We start from the raw sequence: 22,984 nt of genomic DNA, 5'->3' as shown, positions 1-22,984 counted from the left end.
CTGTCTCCAGAAAAAATAAAAATAGGCCGGGTGCGGTGGCTGACGTCTGTAATCCCAGCAATTTGGGAGGCCAAGGTGGGTGGATCACGAGGTCAGGAGTTTGAGACCAGCCTGGCCAACATGGTGAAATCCCGTCTCTACCACAAATACAAAAATTAGCTGGGCACTGTGGCCAGGGCTTGTAATCCCAGCTACTTGGGAGGCTGAGGCAGGAGAATCGCTTGAATCCAAGAGGCGGAGGCTGCAGTGAGTTGAGATCGTGCCACTGCACTCTAGCCTGGGTGACAGAGCAAGACTTCATCACAAAACAAAAAAACAAAAACAAAAACAAAAATTAGCTAGGCATGGTGTCACACGCCTGTAGTCCCATCTACTCAGGAGACTGAGGCTGAGGTGGGAGGATCACTTAAGCCCAGGAGGTTGAGGCTGCAGTGAGCTGTGCCACTGCACTCCAGTCTGGGTGACAGAGTAAGACCCCGTCTCTAATAAATAAATAGATAAATAAATAAACAAATAAATTTCATCTCTTTCTTTTCTTGTTTTTGAGATGGAGTTTTGCTCTGTTGCCCAGGCTGGAGTGCAATGGCGCAATCTCGCTCACTGCAATCTCCGCCTCCCAGGTTCAAGCGATTCTCCTGCCTCAGTCTCCCGAGTAGCTGGGATTACAGGCACCCGCCACCGTGCCTGGCTAATTTTTGTATTTTTTAGTGAAGACAGAGTTTCACCACATTGATCAGGCTGGTCTTGAATGCCTGACCTCAGGTGATCCACCTGCCTCGGCCTCCCAAAGTGCTGGGATTACAGGCGTGAGCCACTGTGCCTGGCCTCTTTCTTTTAATTTTTTAATGGGGTGGCTGCTGGAGAATTTAAAATCCTATATGCAGCTTGCATGCTATTTCTGTTAGATAGCACTGGTTAGAGAGTCCTGCGGCTGTCAGTGGAGATAAATGTGTGGGTGTCAATGTCGATGATGCCATGAGGGAGCTGGTGGAGGTAACGCTGTGCAGGAGAATCAGGACAGATGCTGTCAGGGGGCTGTGCAGACAGAACACAAGGAGGCCAGTGTGGTGATGTGGGGTGAGACTGGATATCCTGTAGATGAGCCAGTGTAGACAATATTGGGCAGAGGAGCATGGAGACTACACTGGGGGACTCTGCAGACACTACTTAGGGGAGCCAGCACAAACAATGTGAGAAGATCAGTGCAACTAGCACCCGGCGGAGACAGTTGATCGTGGCTCAGGGGAACTGGTCGATACAATGTGGGAGGTGAATGCAGACAGTTCTCCAGGGAGTCAGTGTAGACAGTGTCGGGGGGCACTTTAGAGAGTGCCTAGGAGAACCAGTGTAGAAAAAGTGGGGTGTTTACATAGACAGTGGTCATAGGAGCCAGTGTAGACACTATGGGAGACAGTGAAAACACCCCACAGCTGGTGGCCAAAATAGGTGGTGTAGACAATGGGGTTAGTGCTGTCTGTGGCCCAGGAGAGCCAGTGTAGACAATGGTAAGGCAGTGTAGAAAATGGACAAGGGGCCAGGTGCAGTGGCACACGCCTGTAATCTCAGCACTTGGGGAGACTGATGCGGGAGGATCACTTAAGCCTAGGAGTTTGAGACCAGCCTGGGCAACATAGCAAAACTTTCTCTAGAAAAAAACTGTAAAATTAGCTGGGCATGGTGGCTGCACCTGTAGTCCCAGTTACTTGGGAGGCTGAGGGAGAAGGATTGCTTGAGCCTGGAAGGGTGAGGCTGTAGGAACCATGATCATGCCCCTACACTCCAGCCTGGGTGACAGAGCGAGACCCTGTCCAAAGGAAAAACAAAACAAAACAAAAAGCCGGGCACAGTGGCTCATGCCTATAATTCCAGCATACTTTGGGAGGCTGAGGCAGGCCGATCACCTGAGGTCAGGAGTTCGAAACCAGCCTGGCCAACATGATGAAACCCTGTCTCTATTAAAAATATAAAAATTAGCCAGGTGTGGTGGTGTGCACCTTTAATCCCAGCTATTTGGGAGGCTGAGGTAGGAGAACCACCTGAACTTGGGAGGCAGAGGTTACAGTGAGCCGAGAACATGCCACTGTACTGCAGCCTGGGTAACAGAGTGAGACTCTATTTCAAAAAAAAAAGAAAAGAAAGAAAGAAAGAAAAGGACAAGGGAGTGGGTGTAGACAATAAGGGAGGCAGTGTTGATCGTGGCCAGAAGAACCAGTGTAGCAATGTGGGGAGGGTCATTGTGGATACTTGCCTGGGGAAATGGGTGTAGGCAGTTTAGGGGCAGTGTAGACTGTGCTCAAGGGAGTCAACAGAGTGTCAGGTATCCGTGCAGACAGCCGCTAGAGGAGCCAGGGCAGACAGTCTGGGTACCAGCATTGACTATGGCCCAAGTAAACTGGTGTAGACAATAGGGACAGTGTTGTTTACGGCCCAGGGGAGCTGGTGCAGACAATGGGGGTGGGTCGTGTAGACAGGAGTCAGAGGAGCCGGTGCAGATGATGGAAGCAATGCCTACAGTGCCTTGGGGAGTCAGTGTAGACAGTGGTGGGGGCAGCCCGGCAGGGGTTCTTGCCATCGCTGACTTGGGGACACTCACAGTACACGGTGAGGTTCACAGTCAGCAGCTGAGGCTTCTCAAAGCTCTCGTGCTCCACCTTGCAGGTCACATTCTTGCCGTCCACCTGGCTTGAGGGCACCAATATCCAGAGGCTGGTGACAGTGACTGTGCCAGACAGGAACCCTGGCACCTGGCTCGTATTGGGCATCCCGCCCAGGTCTGAGCACCAGGTGATTTGGGCCGGCGGGCGACCCCCTGTGGAGACGCAGCGGGCCACGGGCACTGGCTCTCCAGTGAGCTGGACCTTCTGAACCTCAGCTGTGTTCTGGGGCTTGGCTGGGAAGAGGAACAAAAGCAACAAGTCATTCAATGAACCCCTCCGTGGCAGAAGGGGGCATTCATTAAGGGTACAGGATGGCATGGTTGCTGGGCGGGGTGGCTCACGCCTATAATCCCAGAACTTTGGGGGGCTGAGGTGGGTGGATCACTTGGGGTCAGGAGTTTGAGACCAGCCTGGCCAACATGGAGAAACTGTCTCTACTAAAAATTAGCCAGGGTATGGGGGCACACGCCAGTAATCCCAGTTACTTGGGAGGCTGAGACCAGAGAATTGCTTGAACTCGGGAGGCGGAGGTTGCAGTGAGCTGAGATTGTGTCACTGCTCTCCAGCCTGGGCGACAGAGTGAGATTCTGTCTCAAAAAAAAAAAAAAAAAATACAGAATGGCATGGTTTAAATCCCAGCTGTGTCCCTGAGCAGCTGTGTGGTCTTGGGCAAGTCTGTGCCTCAGTTTCCTTGTCTGTTGACAGGGGATAGTGATGGGATCATAGGCAATGAGAATATGCAGGTAAAGCTCTTAGAATGGCATATAATAAGTGCTCAATAAATATTGTTTGGTGGAAAGTGCTGGAGCCCAGCAGTGACCAAAATAGTCCCGGTTCTGCCCTCATGGGTACACAGTCCAAGGGGGCAGACAGACTCTTTCCTAGGCAGTGATGACTCGGAGAGGGCAGGGCTAGGAAGGGGAAACCCAAAGGGGGTTATCCTGGTCTGGGGCTCAGTGGAGGAGAGGAAGCCTGAGCCCTGAAGTTGAGAAGGGAAGTGACTTGCCCATGGTCACACAGCTGTAAGCAGCAGAGCTGGGCTTTCACATAAAGTCTGTCTGACTCCAAAACCACCTTGACCATCGCTTAATCATCATCCTGGTGATTCCCAAACCTGGAACTTCCTTCCCCATCATTACCTGTATTATTTACCGAAGATTTCTCCTTAACTTGACTCACTGTTTCTGTTTTACCCTCATCCTAAACCATGATACCCGGAATCCCAGGCTTGCTGGAGTGACAAGAGCTGCCTTTGGTTGGGTGTTGTATGCTAGGCACAGTTCCAAGCCCTTGACATTTCATGAGTTTCTCATACAGGCTTGGAATAGTTCTTGGCACATAAGCTTAAAAACAAAACAAAACAAAACAGAAAACAAGTTGGGCATGGTGGCACATTCCTGTAATTCCAGCTACAGGGAGGGTGGGAACATCCCTTGAGCCCAGGAGTTCCAGGCTGCAGTGAGGACCTACTATGATCACACCACTGCACTCCAGCCTGGGCGACAAAACTAAACTGTCTCAAAAAAAAAAAAAAAAGGGTCAGTTTTTTTGAATCCTCATGGTGATCCCTATCCCACAGATGAGGAAACTGAGGCACAGAGACTTCTTGCTCAAGTTCCAAGAGGAAGGCTTCATGGAGCTCATGAAAATGAAAGCATGATCCCCTCCTCTTTTGGGTATCAGGATCCTTGCTTTCCTGTCTGTCTGTTTCAACTTTCTCCTTCTTTACCAGATAAAGTAACAGTAACCGACAGCTCTAAGGGGCTCACATGGGCCAGCGGTGAAGCGCCGCTGCCCTAAGGCTGCAGCTTTGGTCTTGGGCAAGTCTGTGCCTCAGTTTCCTTGTCTGTCAACAGGGGATAATGATGGAATCACAGGCAATGAGAATATGCAGGTAAAGCTCTTAGAATGGCACATAATAAGTGCTCAATAAATACTGTTTGGTGGAAAGTGCTGGGGCCCAGCAGTGATCAAAGTAGCCCCGCTTCTGCCCTCATGGGTACACAGCCCAAGGGGGCAGACAGACTCTTTCCTAGGCAGTGATGACATTCAGGACAGCTTTCCAAGGGTGATGCTATTGTCACCAACCCTTTTACAGATGAGGAAAGGAGGGACCCAGAAGAGGCCACCCAGGCCTCCTCCCTTCCTTCCCAGTCCCCTCCCAGCTCCCTTTCCAATATACCCCTCCCCCTCCCTCAGGGCTTTCTGATCCCAGGCTTGGGGGTCTTTACTCCCTGAGATCTCTGCTTTCTTCCTGCCCTGCAGCCCCTCCCCCCACTCACGTCCCCCCACCCCACCCCACATCATTGCGCTGTCCCCTCCTTTTGTCCCCAGGGGATCTGCTGTGGAGGGACTCTCCCTCCCTCCCAGGCCTCCCCGCTCTTTGCCAACTTCCCTGATCCTCCCACCAAGTCTCTGCCTTTCATTCAGCCTCCCCAAAACCCCCTGCTCACCAAGCACTCGGAGCCAGATATCCACGCTCCTGCTGCCCTGCGGGAATGTGACGAACAGGCAGGTGTAGTTGCCTTCATCCTCGACTCGCAACCCGAACATCCTCAGCGAGGCATTCCGCAGCTCCGCGCCCAGTCTGGCTGCCACGAATTCCAGCCGTTTGGACTCCGAGTAGCTGGGGCCCTGCGTTTGGTGGAAGACGGCCATGCTGCCAGATTCACCATGCCGCGCCCAAGTCAGCTGTGACACGTGCGTCACCTCCATGTTGGGCACCTGTAGGTAGCAGGGCAGCGTCACGGAGTCGCCCAAGAAGCCGGGCACCTGGGTGGGCGCCTGCACGACGACGTCCCCTGCGGAGAACCGAAGAGAAGGTGTCAGACCCGGGGCGTTCTTGGACTAGATAGGGAGGGGCTCCAGGAGCCCGGGCACCTGGGCGTGCACTTGCACGCTGGGGCCCTGGAGCCCCGGTGGACGGTGGGGTGTGGGGGGAGGGGGGACTGGGGCAGTAGTTGGGGCCATGGCAGGCGAGGAGGGTAAGGGAGTCTGGGATGGTCTGCAACTTGGCCGTGCTCCTTCACTTTGGCTATTTATTACCGTATTTCTTCTATTATTACCGTATTTCCCTGAATCTCAACATCACTGATTTAAAAAATTGTGGTAAATATTGTGGTTAAAAAACTAAATTTACCATTTAAGTCATTTAAAGCATACAGTTCAGTGGCACTATGTACATTTCACGATACTGTGCAACCGTTACTACTATATAGCGCCAGAACTTTTTCTTTTCTTCTCTTTTTTTTTGAGACGGAGTCTCTCTCTGTCGCCCAGGTGGAGTGCAGTGGCGCGATCTCTGCTCACTGCAAGCTCTGCCTCTGGGGTTCAAGTGGTTCTCCTGCCTCAGCTTTCCACGTAGCTGGGATGACAGGCTCCCACCACCACACCCGGCTAACTTTTTGTATTTTTGTTTTTAGCAGAGATGGGGTTTCACCATGTTGGCCAGGCTGGTCTTGAACTCCTGACCTCAAGTGATCCTCCCACTTCGGCCTCCCAAAGTGCTGGGATTACAGGTATGAGCCACCGCACCTGGCCCAGAACTTTTTCATCGCACCAGTGTCGTAGGTTTCACATACCATGACTGTTGTCATTTATAGCACAACTTGCCATTAGGGGTTAGAATGTCCCCAGTGTAGAAAACGGGGAGAAATCCTGGGTCTTCAAATCCATGAAACGCTGCATTATTACTCTGGGTGGGTCCTGGTTGGAAGAATGTGGGGGATTGAGGCACGAGAGGAAGGCAATTATAGCCCAGGAGTTTTGGGTCCCTTCAGTTTTCTGCTGTGAAGCTTCAGGCCGGTTACTTAACCTCTCTGATTCTTTTTCCTAGTTTGTAAAATGAGACTTAGAACAGTGGACACTCACAGGGTGCTGACACAGATCAGGGGCTATTCTGGGTGCTTCACATATATCTTGGCATTTAATCCTCAAATAGCCCCCCTGAGGCAAGCACTACTGTTAACATCATTTTACAGACAGGGAAACTGACACAGAGTATAGTGTCCTCCAAGTCATACAGAGGTTTAGTGGCAGAGGTGGGATTTGAACTTGGGTGGTCAGAGACTGATCTCTAATCCCCCAGGTCCTATATAAAAATCTTTCTGCTAAGGGCCCTAGCACATAGTAGGTCCTCAAAATGTGACAGCGCTTATTGACACTAATAAACATGGTCCTATGCATTCTTTATTTTTAAATTTTTATTTAGTTAATTATTTTTGTAGAGATGGGGTCTTGCCATATTGCCCAGGCTGGTTTTGAATTCCTAAGCTCAAGTGATCCTCCCACCACAGCCTCCCAAAGTGTTGGGATTACAGGCATGAGCCACTGTGCTTGGCTGCAACCAGCCTGGGCAGCATAGCGAAACCCTATCTCTACCAAAAATACAAAAAAAATTAGCCAGGTGTGGTGGTGAGCACCTATAATCCCAGCTACTCCAGAAGCCACAGTGAGAGGATCGCTTGAGCCTGGGAAGTCGAGTTTGCAATGAGCCGGGATTGTACCACTGCACTCCAGCCTGGGCAACAAAGCAAGACCTTGTCTCTCTCTCTCATACACACACACACGTACATGCACACACGCACTATATATATATATATATATATATATACACAAAATATATAAATAAATAAAAATATGTTATTTATTTACTCTTTAAATGTATAATAAATATATATTATTTATTATATAAATAATATATGTTATAAATATATAATATATTTAATATATATTTATTAAGAAATATATTATTATATATTATCAATTATATAATTATATAATACATAGTACATATATATTATTATATAGTACTATATATATTATATATATATTATATATATTATTATTATAATATATAACATTATATATTATTATATATTATTATAATATATTATATATTACTATAATATATAATATTATATATTTTATAATATATTATATATTACTATAATATATATTATATATTTTGTAATATATTATATATTACTATAACATATAATATATAATAATAATATATAATATATACATTTATCAGGAGTTTGAGACCAGCCTGGCCAACATGGTGAAATCCTGTATCTACTAAAAATACAAAAATATTAGCCAGGCATAGTGGCACATGTCTGTAATCCGAGCTACTCGGGAGGCTGAAGCAGGAGAATCGCTTGAACTCGGGAGGAGGAGGCTGCAGTGAGCCGAGAGCAGGACACTGCACTCCAGCCTGGGTGATGGAGTGAGACTGTCTCAAAAAAAAAAAAAAAAAAAGAATGAAAGAATGAATGAATGGCCAGGCCCTCGGAGTCAGACATTGGGGGTCAGAGGGGTAATGGTGTCAAGTGTCACCCACTGTCCTCCTCCCCAACATCAACCATCCTCTCCGTCCAGACCCAGCCTGCCAGCACGCTGCTGGGTTATGGCCTGGGTATGCTGAGCAGGAACCTGGGTAAGGTAATCCGGCATGCGTCACCATCTGCTGATTTTCCGGGATTCACTTGCCTTTTTGGGAAATTTCCTCACCCAACTCCATCCCCTTTCCGAGGGGCCCAGAGGAGGGTCTTGTTTCCACCCCGTGTTGCTGCCAATTTCGAGGAATTTCTGTACCCAACTCCGACCGCTCTCCGGGTGGCCAAGAGGAGGGTCCTGCCCTCGCACCCTCGCACCGTGTTCCTTCCAACCCCGGGGCAGAGATGGGGGGTGGGTGGCGCCGGGCGGCGCCGTCATCTTCGGGAACCCAAGGGGGCGAGTACCCGGCCTGGATGCGGAGCTGGGAGCCAGACAGGGGCCACCGGACTGCGCGGGGGTCACTCACCAGTTCCTGGGGGTGGCCAGGACAGCACCAGTAGCGCCACCAGCAGCAGCAGCCACGCGGCGGCCATGGCTCGGGCCATGCCAGTTGCTCCGGGCAGCTGGGCCTCCCGCGGGCGTCTCCTCGCTTCCCGGCGCCCGCTCGCTCTGCCGCGGTCGCTGCGAGTCCAGCTCCTGGAGCTCAGGTCCTGGAATCCCCGGGGGGCCGCTCCTCCAGTGCCTGGGGTGGGAAGGGGAATACCCACTTCTTCAAGCTCCAGATGAGTGACTGGAGCGGAGGGGAGTTGGCGGCCAGTCCCGCCAGGCGCGGGGTGGGCCACCCAGGCTGGCCCTCCCCGCGCGCCTGCGCCTGCGCAGGTCTCTCCCGGCGCTCAGTCCCGCTGCAGACGCGCGCTCGCCCCGTCGGTGCCCACTAGAAGAGGCGGCTTCCTGTGTGAGGTCACCCACATTCCAGGTGAGGAAACGGAGGCACACGGAGAGATTCAGCAACTTACTAACGGCTTGCGGTTGCCGAGTGGCAGAGCTGAGGTTCCAACTCGTGATGGGACAGATCCTGAGCCCACCAGGCTGTCCTTCCACGCAGCCTAAACTTCCCATGGGCTTTGGGGTCAGACAAGACCAGGGCTCACGTTGGGCAAGTGGTTTCTCCTCGAGGGCCCTCAGATTCTTTATCTGAAAAATGGGCATAGTAGGGCGCGGTGGCTCAGGCCTGAATTCCAGCATTTTGGGAGGCTGAGGCAGGAGGACTGTGTGAACCCAGGAGTTAGAGGCTTCAGTGAGCTACCATTGCGCCACTACACTACAGCTTGGGTGACAGAGCCAGACCTGTCTCAAAAAAAAAAAAAAAAAAAAAGTTTGGGGGCTGGGGGAGCAAGCGCAGTGGCTGACGCCTGTAATCCCAGCACTTTGGGAGGCCGAGGCAGGAGGATCACCAGAGGTCCAGGAGTTCAAGACCAGCCTGGCCAACATGGCAAAAACCCATCTTTACTAAAAATACAAAAATTAGCCGGCATGGTGGCACATGCCTGTAATCCCAGCTACTGGGGAGGCTGAGACAGGAAAATCACTTGTACCCGGGAGGCGGAGGTTGCAGTGAGCCAAGATCGGGCCTCTGCACTCCAGCCTGGGCGACAGAGTGAGACTCTGTCTCAAAAAAAAAAGAAAAAAGGGCATACTAACAGTACTTACCTCACAGCGTGGTCTGTAAAACTTAAACAAGAAACTGCCTAGCTCAATTTCGGGGATATAGTTTGTACTAAATAAAAAGCAGATATACCAACAATAGCAGCAGTGGCAGTGACAATTATTATTATTGTTGCTTTACGGTTGGCATCAAATAATAATGTTCATGAGAATGGTCATTCATTCATTCTTCATTCAGCATATATTTATTGAGCCAGCCAGTATCCCAGGCACTGGGTATACAGCAGAAAATAAGACAGACAAAAATCTCTGCCTTTAATGAAGAGCCTGTTCTAGTGGAGGGAAACAGACCATAAACAGATTAATACCAGAACTCCATCAGGTCTGGGGAAGATAAGGGTTATGGACCAACCTGCAGTAGGGAGAGGGGAGGAGGGAGGGAAAGAGAAAGAGAGAGAGAGAAAGAGAGAGAGAAATGAGAGAGAAACAGACACACTCAGAGACAAGGGCTGGGAGACAGAGACAGAGAGAGATTGAAAGAGATAGAGACACAGCATAGACAGAGCGAGATGAGAGAGAAATGAGAGGTGACAGAGAGACTCAGAGAGCCAAACCCTCAGAGACAGAAACTGAGAGACTTCCTGGTCCCCAGAGGTGTCTGTCCTGGCCAGGGTCTCCATGAGGCCGACTAACAGCTCTGGTCCCTGTGCTCTGACATCTTTATATGTTTTTTATTTTTATTATTATTTTTAGACAGGGTCTCACTATTTCACTGAGGCTGGAGTGCAGTGGCGCCATCATTGCTCATTGCAGCCTCCACCTCCTGGGCTCAACTCCTGCCTCAGCCTCCTGGGTAGTTGGGACGACAGGCATATGTGATCACACCCAGCTAGTTTTTAAATTTGTTGTAGAGATAGGATCTCGCTATGTTGCTCAGGCTGGCCTTGAATTCCTGGCCGCAAGCGATCCTCCCACCTCGGCCTCCCAAAGTGCTAGGATTGCAGGCATGAGCCACTGTGCCTGGCCCCACATTCCTGTATCTTTCTGTAAAATCCTTCCTTTGGCTTTTGGCTGGCTTGGAGGTTTCTGTCCCCGGGTGCCCTCTCTAACTTGGATCTGATGCTTGTGTATGACACATTTGATGCTTGGGGTCTCTCACCCTGGATGTATGTAGGTGAATTTCTAAATGGAAACAGGGAGGCTAGTCTCTTGGAAATCTCTGAATTTTCTGTCAGTGTTGTTTTGCTGAGTTATTTCCAAATTGGGAATCTGTGGCCATCGTTATGTTCCTCCTCTGGATGATGCTGTCACCATCTGGGATTCCCCCACTTCTCTGGGCTCCCAAGCTCCTGTGGCTCCAGGGACTCCTCTCAGGGCCCTGGAGGGTCAGAGGCTGCTCTGAAGAAGCAGGCTTAGAAGAAAAAGCAAGTTTGTTTCGGGGCATATCTGCTTGCTTCTGTGTGTTTCTCTGTCAAGAGTCTAAATTCCTTGAGTGTTTGGACCAGTTGTAGACATTTTCTTCACTCAAGTGCTGAAATATCATCTGATAAAATAGTGAATGGAGATCTCCAATGGGCATCTTATTTTTTTGTGTGTTTATTTGTTTTGAGACAGAGTCTTGCTCTGTCTCCCAGGCTGGAGTGCAATGGCATGACCTCGGCTCACGGCAGCCTCCGCCTCCCAGGCTTAAGTGATTCTTGCGCCTCAGCCTCCCAAGTAGCTGGAATTACAGGCCTGCACCACCATACCCAGCTAATTTTTTTTGTGTTTTTAGTAGAGATGGGGTTTCACCATGTTGGCCAGGCTGGTCTCGAACTCCTGAACTTAGGCAATCCGCCCTCCTCAGCCTCCCAAAGTGCTGGGATTACAGGCGTGAGCCACCATGCCCAATGGACATCCTCTTGATGCTGTGGTTTTCAAACTTCTGGATCCCAAAGGATCATCAGGAAGCTTATGTAACTAAGCAAATATGAATCCATTTCCTTATTCTTCCCTCTCCCATTAAAAAATAAAATGGTAGCATTATTCTGCATCTTTCTGTTTTTCACTTAGCAACATATCTTGGTGATTTTCCCATAGGCAGATATATTGAGCTACCTCATTCATTCATTCACAAATGTGTACTATTCCATTACATGAATGCACCGTCATTTTTGAAATTGTCTTCAGGGGATGGGCTTTTTGGGTGTTTCCAGCCCTTTTGTACTTGCAAACTGTGCTTCCCTGGGTCATCATGTCCATGGCATTTCCCACGTATGTAACAGTGTGTGTCATATTTATTCCCAGAAGCCGATTTGCTGGGCCAAAGGCCATGCACATTTGTGGTCTAGAGGATGTTGCCAAATTGCTGTCCAGCACTCATGCCAGCAAAGTAAGGGCGTGGAGTGGCTTCTACCCAGAAATGCTCACGGCAGTCAGGGAAGGTTTAAAAATTTCAGATATGCCCCCACCCCCTGTATTTCTACAAAAAATTAAAAAATTAGCCAGGTGTGGTGGCACATGCCCATAGTCCCAGCTACTTGGGAGGCTGAGGCTGGAGGATCCCTCAAGCCCAGGAGTTTGAGGCTGCAGTGAGCCATGATTGCGCCACGGCCCTCCAGCCTGGGTGACAGAGTGAGACTCTGTCCACCCCAAAAAAGAAAATGTCAGATGTGAAGCTTTGTCCAGAAGGGTGTGATGTAGGAGGCCTGGGAGCAGGGGGAGAAAGAAAGACATGAAGAAGAAGAAAGGGAGATTGGGAACGAGGGCTCCAGAGACTCCCTTGGTTCAAATTCTGCTTCCACTAATTGGTAGCTGGGAATCCTAAGCAACTGGTATCGCTTCTCTTGCCTCTTTTTTCTCATCCATAAAATAGGGGGTCATAAAAACATGTGGTGTTAGTTAAATAAGTTATTTAGAAATAAGTTATATGTGGCTGGGCATGGTGGCTCATGCCTGTAATCCCAGCATTTTGGGAGGCTGAGGTGGGTGGATCATTTTGAAGGGGGCCTGCCCCTCCACACCTCTGAGTATTTCTCACAAGGTGGAGACGAGAGACTGAGAAAAGAAATCAGACACAGAGACAAAGTATAGAGGAAGAAAAGTGGGCCCAGGGGACCGGCGCTCAGCAAGTGAGGACCTGCACCGGCACTGGTCTCTGAGTTCCCTCAGTATTTATTGATCACTATCCCTACTGTCTCGGTGAGGGGGATGTGGCAGGACTATAGGGTAATGGTGGGGAGAGGGTCAGCAGGAAAACATGTGAGCAAAGGACTCTGTGTCATAGATAAATTTAAGGAAAGGAGCGGTGCCTGGATGTGCACATAGGCCAGATTTATGTTTGACTTTACACAAACATCTCAGTGCAGTAAAGAGCAGTATTGCTGCCAGTGTGTCTCACCTCCAGCCATAAGGCAGTTTTCGCCTATCTCAGTAAATAGAATGTACGATCGGGTTTTACACCGAGACATTCCATTCCCAGGGATGAGCAGGAGACAGATGCCTTCCTCTTACCTCAACTGCAAAGAGGCCTTCCTCTTTCACTAATCCTCCTCAGCACAGACCTTTTATGGGTGTCGGGCTGGGGGACGGTCAGGTCTTTCCCTTCCCACGAGGCCATCTCTCAGGCTGTCTCAGTGGGGGAAATCTTGGACAATACCCAGGTTTTCTTAGGCAGAGGTCCCTGCGGCCTTCCGCAGTGTATGGTGTCCCTGGTTACTTGAGACTGGAGAATGGCAATGACTTTTACCAAGCATACTGCCTGCAAACACATTTTTACCAAAGCACATCCTGCACAGCCCTAAATCCATTAAACCTTGAGTCAATACAGCACATGTTTCTGCGAGCACAGGGTTGGGGCTAGGGTTACAGATTAACAGCATCTCAAGGCAGAAGAATTTTTCTTAGTACAGATCAAAATGGAGTTTCTTATGTCTTCCTTTTTCTACATAGACACAGTAACAGTCTGATCTCTCTTTCTTTCCCCCACACTTTTGAGGTCAGGAATTCAAGACCAGCCTGGCCAACATGGTGAAACCCTGTCTGTACTAAAAACACAAAAATTAGCTGGGTGGTAGTCGTGCACACCTGTAATCCCAGCTACTTGGGAGGCTGAATCACTTGAGGTGGAGGTTGCAGTGAGTCGACGTCGTGCCACTGCATTCCAGTCTGGGCAACAGAGTGAGACTCTGTCTCAAAAAAAAAAAAAAAAAAAAAAAAAGAAAGAAATTATATGGTTTAAAAAGTTATTTATTTAACTGCTCAACAAATGGCAGCAATTATTATTGATGTCTCCTGGGGCTTATGATTCTTCACCTGAAAAATGGGCATAGCATGGCACAGCGGCTCAAACCTGAAATCTCAGCACTTTGGCAGGCTGAAGTGGGAGGACTGTTTGATAAGAATGCATTAAAGCTCTTTGGTGCGATGCCTGACAATTACCACTATGGAGACGTGGCTGCTCTTTAAACAATTTAAATTTTTTTTTTATTTTTGGTAGAGTCTTGCTCTGTTGCCCAGGCTGAAGTGCAGTGGCACAATCTTGGTTCACTGCAACCTCTGCCTCCCGGGTTCAAGCGATTCTCATGCTTCAACCTCCCAAGTAGCTGGGATTACAGGCCCGCACCACCACGCCTGGCTAATTTTTTTTGCATTTTTAGCAGACAAGGTTTCGCCAAGTTGGCCAGGCTGGTCTTGAACTCCTGAGCTCAGCTCAGTCAAGCCATCTGCCTCGGCCTCCCAAAGTGCTAGGATTACAGCTGTGAGCCACTGTGCCCGGCCAAAAATTTTAATTTTTAAATTTTATTTTTCCTAAACACCAACTCCAACCAGAAGACCTGGCTGCTCTTTTTTTTTTTTTTGAGACGGGATCTCGCTCTGTTGCCCAGGCTGCAGTGCAGTGGTACGATCTTGGCTCACTGCAAGCTCCACCTCCCGGGTTCACGCCATTCTCCTGCCTCAGCCTCCCGAGTAGCTGGGACTACAGGCTCCTGCCACGCCAGCTAATTTTTTGTATTTTTAGTAGAGACAGGGTTTCACTGTATTAGCCAGGATGGTCTTGATCTCCTGACCTCGTGATCTGCCTGCCTCACCTCCCAAAGTGCTGGGATTACAGGCGTGAGCCACCGTGCCCGGCCATCTGGCTGCTCTTGTTATTAATGATCTTAATGTTGTTCTCTAGTACAGCTGACCCCTCCCTCACCAGGAAGCCCTCCTGGATCCTCCAGTCTCCATTAAGACTCCCCCCCAGCCTCCCAGAGGGGAGTGATGACTCTGGGTCATCACTGGGAACAGGTCTGTCTCCCTCACTGTACTATAAGCCCTAGGAGGGCAGGCCCAGGGCTGCTGTGGTCACCTCTTGAGGCAGGAGAATAGGGAATTAGGGTAACCAAGGGTAAAGCCATAAGCAAAAGAACGCAGGTACACCTAGTTCGAGGCAAGATTAGGCAGCACACAAGCCACATCCCCATTCCTGTGATAACAAGGGACAGGGTTTCACCATGTTGCCATGCTGGTCTTGAATTCCTGACCTCAGGTGATCTGCCCGCCTTGGCCTCCCAAAATGCTGGGATTACAGGCGTGAGTCACCGTGCCTGGCTAACATCTCTTACTTATTTTATTTTATTTTTGAGATACTGTCACTCCCTCACCCAGGCTGGAGCACAGTGGCCATGATCTTGGCTCACTGAAACCTCTGCCTCCTGGGTTCAAGTGATTCTCCTGCCTGAGCCTCCCGGGTAGCTGGGATTATAGGCACGTGCCCCCACGTCCGGCCAATTTTTGTATTTTTAGTAGAGACGGGGTTTCACTATGTTGGCCAGGCTGGTCTTGAACTCCTGACCTCAGGTGAGCCACCTGCCTTGGCCTCCCAAAGTGGTGGGATTACAGGTGTGAGCCACTGCACCTGGCCTGCTATGACACATTAATCATGTAAGGTAAATAGTCAGTGGCTGGCACATGGAGAGCCCTCAACAGACAAGACTTGGACTCAGTTCTGCTACTATTATTGCTAAGCAGAATGCCATGTTAGGTGGTTCTGTGTTGGTCACAGAAGCACCGAATTTTCCTCAAATGTGAGATGTATCCCCCAGAGGAGTTTCAGCCATACTTGTGTGCCCTGTGCCTGCTATCTGTCAGGATCCTCCTATGGAGAGGTATTAAACTTGAACAGTGCAAAGCTCAAAGGTTGATCTTATTTGCAAACATGCCTCTCCCACTCTCAGGAAGAGAGGCTTCATGAGAAACCATTCAGAAGTGGTGGTGTTTTAATTTATTTTTTGGTTCTTTTTGAAAAAGAAAAAAAAAAAGCAGCATGTGTAAAAGACATATTTTGGGGTCTGGCCAATTTCCAAGGTAAAACCTCCCCCCTGTTTTCTGAGCACTGAGCTCCCACAGACAGGGATGGGCCTCTGATGCTTTGCTTGCACAATGTGTCACGGCGATGGGACCAAGGATGGCACCGAGTCAACCCATCAGATGTTTTCTTCAGGTGTTTCAGAAACAGGGCAAAGGGAGTCTGGTTATGTTGGGTTGTTCCCTTGAACAGAGATGTTGTAGACTTGGAAGCTGTGGGATGGGGTTTTTTCCCACGTGGATAGAGAAGTACAAAGCACCCATCTGCAGAGAGAGACAGAGAACTGTAAATTCCACATGCAGGAGGAAAGGAATTGTAAGGGCTTGGGGTGGGGGTGAAGTGTGTGTGTGGGGGAGGCTGGCAGAGAGAGCTGTGTGTACTTCCACATTTCTTCGCAGATTGCAAAAATGGCCACAGATTTTTCCCTTCTTAGTAAGAGGTGGAGTCAACTTCCCCATCCCTTGAATTTGGCCAGTCATGTAACTTTGGCCAATGAAATCCTTTCTGTGGCAGAAGTGATGGCAAGTCCATTTTGAGCTTGAGACTTAAGGGGCCTTGAAGTTTCTGCTGTTACTCTTGGAATCCTGCCTCTGCCATGTGAACAAGCTTGGGTCACCCTGCTGGAGGATGAGAGACAACATGAAGGAGAGGCCAGTTGTCCCAGCTATGAGGCTATCCTAGTCCAGACAGCCCCTGGGCAATCTGTCAACTGACCCCAGATGCAGGAGCGAGCCTGGCAGAGACCAGAAGAACTACCCAGCTGAGCCCAGCCCAAATGGATGACCCATGAAATTGCAAGCTAAATAAATGGCTGTTGTTTCAAGCCAGTGAATTTTGGGGAGGCAATTTGTTACAAAGCAAATGCTGACTCACACCTATGGATTGCTGAAAAATTTCATAGGTCCTTACATTAAACTGTTCATTTTATTTCTTCCTGAGCTACGTCAGTGAGTTTCTTTTGCATGGAGCCCAAGAGGTTTGTGAAATATAGACTGCTTGTTTAGGTGGCTTCCAGGAATTTGATGAGCTGGGCAGATGGGGTGCTGGCAGTTGGCAAAAGAAGAGAAAAGCAGCTCCTGGAGCTCTCCACAGGAGGGGAACATCTCACAGACAAATGACCAGGGAACCAGGAGGGAGGAAATCACATATGGAGTCTCCGCCCAAGAACTTTCTGTTCCCAAACCTAGGATTTCCTTCACACCCTTCCTGGTATTACCTCTTGAGCTGACAGGAGAGTTGCCCACATTTCAGCTGCATATTCCTATTCTCTGCCTGTCAGTCCTGCAGTGGAGAGAGAGAGAGAAACAGAGAGAGAGAGAGAGAGAGAGAGAGAGAATAAGAATCATCGACTGAATTATTATCCGCTCCCCAAATTAATATGTAGTCCTAACCCTCCAATGTGACTATATTTGGGGATAGAGTCTTCAGACACAATAAGGTTAAATGAGATCATAAGAGTGGGGTCCTGATCCAATAAGACTGGTATCCTTACAAGAAGAGGAAGAGACCCCAGGGATGAGCATAGAGAAAAGGTCACGTGAGGACACAGCGAGAAGGTGGCCTTCTGCAAGCCATGGAGAGGGGCACTATGGGACATCAAACTGGCTGCCACCTTGATCTTGGACTTCCAGCCTCCAGAACTGTGAGAAAATAAATTTTTGTTGTTTAAGCCCCCCAGTCTGTAGCATTTTTGTTACAGCAGCTGGAGCAAACTAATACAATCATCATCATCACATGGCTGAGGTTTATTGAAGGCTCATTACATTCCAGGCACTGTTCACAGCTCATGACTCCCACCATTTTACTTAATCCTCACTCCTGTCTTTGGAGGGAAGTATAATCACATCCCTGGGTTTTTTTTTTTTTCTTTTTTCTTTTTTTTGGAGACATTCTGACTCTGTTGCCCAGGCTGGAGTACCGTGGTGCTATTTTGGCTCACTGCAACTTCCGCCTCCCAGGTTCAAGAGATTCTGTTGGGAACATGCCCCCCAAAATCTGGCCATAAACTGGCCCCAAAACTGGCCATAAACAGTGGCCTGACCCTCCAGATCTTTCTTTTCTGGAGGACGCTGGGCGAAAAGTAGTTGCCCCAGTGACTGTTCGAGCAGCGCCTGGAGCGACTGCTGTCAGTTCTATTCAGGCAGGAATCCAGCAAGCTAGAAGAGAAGGTGATTTAGAGGCTTGGCAGTTCCCAGATCAACAGGGAAATATTATAGCTACATTTGAGCCTTTTCCTTGTAAATTACTCAAAGAATTTAAACAAGCTATTCATACTAAAAAAGAATGTAGAAATAATCAGCAAGTCAGCTGCCAGATAGGGGAAAAAAGAAAACTGCTGAGTCTGAAATATGTCCAAAATGTAAAAAAGAAAAACACTGGGCTAATCAGTGTCACTCTAAGTTTGATAAAGAAGGGAACCTGATTTCAGGAAACGCCATGAGGGGCCCGTCCCGGGCCCCATTCCAAACTGGGGCATTTCCAGCTCAGGCCATTCCCTCACACCCGTACGATGTCTGTCCCCCGCCACAGCCGGTAGTGCCGCAGTAGATTTATGCTGCACAAAAGCTGTGAGCCTTCTGCCTGGGGAACCCCCGTAAAAGGTCCCAACAGGAGTCTGTGGACCCTTGTTAGCGGGGACAATAGGATTACTTTTAGGAAGGTCTAGTTTAAATTTAAAAGGGGTACAAATACATACAGGAGTCATTGATTCAGATTACAATGGGGAAATTCAAATTGTTATATCTACTTCTGTTCCCTGGAAAGCAGAGCCAGGAGAGCGCATAGCACAGCTCCTGATTGTGCCATATGTGGGAATGGGGAAAAGTGAAATTAAATGAACAGGAGGATTTGGAAGCACAAAGAAACAAGGCAAAGCAGCTTATTGGGTAAATCAAATTACTGATAAACATCCCACCTGTGAAATAACTATTCAGGGAAAGAAATTTAAAGGTTTGGCAGATACAGGAGCAGACATTTCAATCATTTCTCTACAGCACTGGTCGTCCGCGTGGCCAATTCAACCCACTCAATTTAACATAGTTGGAGTTGGTAAAGCCCCTGAAGTATATCAAAATAGCTATATTTTGCATTTTGAAGGGCCAGATGGACAACTTGGGACTATTCAACCAATTATAACTTCTGTATCTATAACTTTGTGGGGGAAAGATTTATTACAACAATGGGGAGCACAAGTTCTAACTCCAGAACAATTATATATCCTTCAAAATCAACATATGATGCATGAAATGGGGCATGTCCCTAGCATGGGACTAGAAAAAATTTTGCAAGGTTTGAAAGAACCGCTTCAAGCGGAAAGACAAAGTTCCCGCCAAAGATTAGAATATCATTTTTGATGGCAGCCATTGTTAAGCTTCCAGAACCTATACCTTTAAAATGGTTAGAACAGTGGCCGCTGAGTAAAGAGAAACTGGAGGCTTCAGAGGACTTAAAACTGGCCTTTAATAGTCATAGATTTAAAAGACTGTTTCTTTACTATCCCTTAGCTGAGCAAGACTGTGAACGGTTTGCATTTACATACTGTAGCCTGCTAAGCATTTTCATTGTTTTACAGATGGGTCTAGTAATAGTACAGCTTCTTATTCTGGCTTGAAAAGTAAAGTTTTCCAGACGCTCTATACTTCAGCTCAGAAAGCGCAGCTCGTAGGTGTAATTGAGGTATTGACTGCTTTTGATATGCCTATTAATATGATTTCTGATTCTTCATACGTGGTTCATTCCACACAGTTAATTGAAAATGCTCAGTTATGATTTCATACAGATGAACAACTGATGACAAAAACAAAAAAGAGGGAGAAACAGGGATTATGGGACAGCCCATACACAATTGAGTCTAGCATTATTAACTTTAAATTTTTCGAGCCTGCCCAAAGGCCAGATGTTATCAGCAGCTGAACAGCATCTACAGAAACCAGCTGCAAAGACAGAAGCAGAACAATTGGTTTGGTGGAGAGATCCAATAACAAAAAGTTGGGAAGTAGGTAAAATAATAACTTGGGGTGTTGGTTATGCTTGTGTTTCTCCAGGCCAACATGAACAGCTGATTTGGATACCATCAAGACACCTGAAATTTTAGCATGAGCCAGATGCCAAGGAAGAGACTCCGGGAGGATCCTGAGGACCCCCCGGTTGCAGCCATGTCGAGGCTGATGCTGAGGAGGACCCCAACTGTCATAAGCAACACCCGTCGAACACAGCCACCCAGCTGGGGACAGATCAAGAAGCTGTCACAGATGATGGAAGAAAACCTGAGGAAAGCGGGACAACCACTCAGAATGAGTAATGGTAGCTATGATAGTGGTAATCACCATTGCCGTGAGTATTCCTTAAAGAAGGGCTGACACAGAGAACAATTATACTTATTAGGCATATTCATCAATCTTGGCTGGCAATAATGCCTGGATGTAATCACTCTATGACACAGTTACACGTGCTTTCTCATCTCAGTATTTACCATAATGAATCTGCTCCTATAATTGAGGCATACTGCCCTCAAAAACCTATTTGTAACAAAATTGAACCTGGCCAGAAAAAATGAACATACTTGTTTAGGAAGATTGCATTGCAGAACAGGCAGAGGTGCTGCACAACGATTCCTATGGAATCATTATTAATTGGTCCCCTAAAGGGATGTTTAGCTTAAATTGCACCAACAGGCCCCCCCCCCGCAAAACCTGGCCATAAACTGGCCCCGAAACTGACCATAAACAATATCTCTGTGGCACTGTGACATGTTCATGATGGCCATGACGCCCACGCTGGAAGGTTGTGGGTTTACTGGAATGAGGGCAAGGAACACCTTGCCCACCCAGGGCAGAAAACCACTTAAAGGCATTTTTAAACCACAAACAACAGCATGAGTGATCTGTGCCTTAAGGACATGCTCCTGCTGCAGATAAGTAGCCACACCCATGCCTTTATTTCAGCCCATCCCTATGTTTCCCGTAAGGGATACTTTTAGTTAATCTAAAATCTATAGAAACAATGCTAATGTTAATAAATACTTGGGTAAATCTCTGTTTGAGGATCTCAGCTCTGAAGGCTGTGAGACCCCTGATTTCCCACTTCACACTTCTATATTTCTGTGTCTTTAATTCTTCTAGCACCGCTGGGTTAGAGTTTCCCTGACTGAGCTGGTCTTGGCATGATTCTCCTGCCTCAGCCTCCCAAATAGCTGGGATTACAGGCATGCACCACCATGCCTTGCTAATTTTTGTGTTTTTAGTAGAGATGGGGTTTTACCTTGTTAGCCAGGCTGGTCTCGAACTCCTAGCTTCAAGAGATCTTCCTGCCTCGGCCTCCCAAAGTGCTGGGATTACAGGCGTGAGCCACTGTGCCCAGCCTGTTTTTAATTTTTATTTTCAATTAAAAAAAATGTTTATTGAGACAGAGTCTCACTCTGTCACCCCATGCTGGAGTGCAGTAGAGCAATAATGGCTCACTGCCACCTCGAACTCCCAGACTCAAACGATCCTCCCACCTTAGCCTTTCGAGTAGCTGGAACCACAAGCATGTGTTATCACGCCCAGCGAATTTTTCTTTTCTTTTCTTTTCTTTTTGTAGAGACATGAGTCTCGCTATGCTGCCCAGGCTGGTCTCAAACTCCTGGACTCAAGCAATCCTCCTGCCTCAGCCTCCCAAAGTGCTGGGATTACAATTGTGAGCACCACACACAGCCATATTCCTGTTTTACAGATGAGCCACTGAGGGGTTAAAGGGCTCCCCCAAATTCCACAAGGTCATGTACAGCAGAGCTGAGATGTGAATATAAGTAGCCTGGCTTCAGGTCCCTCTCCTCAACTACAAACAATGGGGATCTCTCCTGGCCCTTGGTGGGCATGGTAGGCATGCATGGGGTTCCTGCCTAGCCCATATACACTTCTTTTCTGAGAAATGTTCCTCCTCACTGGGAGGGTCAAGGCAGTCATGTCCATGACACGTGGCCTCATCTGCAAGGTCACAGCTGATTGGACGAGGCTAGCTCCTTCCAGCTGATGCCCCCATTGGCCTTGTCCCAGGAGTCTGTTGCTCACAACTAAATAGGTCTTGGCCACAAGGGCGGGGAAGACAGAAAGTGACCCTTCTTGCCTGCTCATGAGGGCAGGGACTTGAGGTGCCTGGGTGAGGATTTTCATGCCAGCCTGACTCCTCACCTTTCCCCTCCGTAGACTTAGATCAGGGTTTGATTCAGGGCCAGCCATTCATTCGCTGTGCGTCCTTGGGCAAGTTAATGAGCTTTTCTGAGCGTTAGCTCTACTCACTTGGGAAATGAGGACAATAATAGCACCTAGCCCTGAGAGTTGGGGCTTTCAGCACCTGGTACGTGCTGAGGGGCCAGGACATCGGAGCTGCCACAATGATGAAGGCAATCTGGGTGGCCGAGGCTGCAGGCTGGCCCTCCCTTGCCCCTAGATGGTTGTGTGCAGGACTCATGGATGGAGACCTGGCCCCAGTTCCTCCCAGCTGGTCCACAATGCCTCCCTAAACCACTACCACCTACAGATTTCTCTTCCTCACAACATAGATTACAGAGGTCTGTACAGTTACTGATGGTGGAAAAGGCAGTGTAGACAGGAGCTAGAACAAAGTGGCAGGCAGGAGTCTAGGCTTGAATCCTTTCTCTCCAGCTGTGGGCCCTGGGCAGATCACTACTCTCTGGACTGAAATGAGATCTTCACCCCTACCACAGCCCCCTCACCTCCCCAGCTCTTATGGAGATTAAATGGAGTAATGCTTGGTGGCTTATGCCTGTAATCCCAGCACTTTGCAAGGCAGGCAGATCATGAGGTCAAGAGATCAAGACCATCCTGGCCAACATGGTGAAACCCCGTCTCTACTAAAAATACAAAAATTGGCTGGGCATGGTGGCGCCTGCCTGTAGTCCCAGCTACTTGGGAGGCTGAGGCAGGAGAATCACTTGAACCCAGAAGGTGGAGGTTGCAGTGAGCCGAGATTGCACCACTGCACTCCAGCCTGGCAATGGAGTGAGACTCCGTCTCAAAAAAAAAAAAAAAAAAAAAAAAAAAAAAAGAAA

At 48.4% G+C, this 22,984-nt stretch overlaps 1 protein-coding gene and 1 long non-coding RNA gene across 3 annotated transcripts in view; one reads left to right on the top strand and one right to left on the bottom strand.

Moving 5' to 3' along the window:
* PVR (PVR cell adhesion molecule) overlaps positions 1-8,868 on the bottom strand; it is a 19,761-nt gene extending 10,893 nt beyond the window's left edge. For both annotated transcript variants that reach the window (XM_003817550.6, XM_008970769.5), the window contains exons 1-3: positions 8,464-8,868; positions 5,111-5,458; positions 2,594-2,890 (exon numbers count right to left, since the gene is read on the bottom strand). In XM_003817550.6, the coding sequence (XP_003817598.1) occupies positions 2,594-2,890; positions 5,111-5,458; positions 8,464-8,542 (724 nt within the window). In that variant the 5' untranslated portion in view covers positions 8,543-8,868. The remainder of the gene's footprint in view (positions 1-2,593; positions 2,891-5,110; positions 5,459-8,463) is intronic.
* LOC134729630 (uncharacterized) lies at positions 8,807-22,984 on the top strand. The gene is made up of 2 exons (XR_010110895.1): positions 8,807-8,913; positions 19,977-22,984. It is a non-coding gene; the product is annotated as an uncharacterized LOC134729630 (long non-coding RNA).

The sequence above is a fragment of the Pan paniscus genome, chromosome 20, assembly GCF_029289425.2.
Source record: "Pan paniscus chromosome 20, NHGRI_mPanPan1-v2.0_pri, whole genome shotgun sequence".
Lineage (NCBI taxonomy): Eukaryota > Metazoa > Chordata > Mammalia > Primates > Hominidae > Pan > Pan paniscus.
This window is presented reverse-complemented; position numbering and strand designations above follow the sequence as displayed.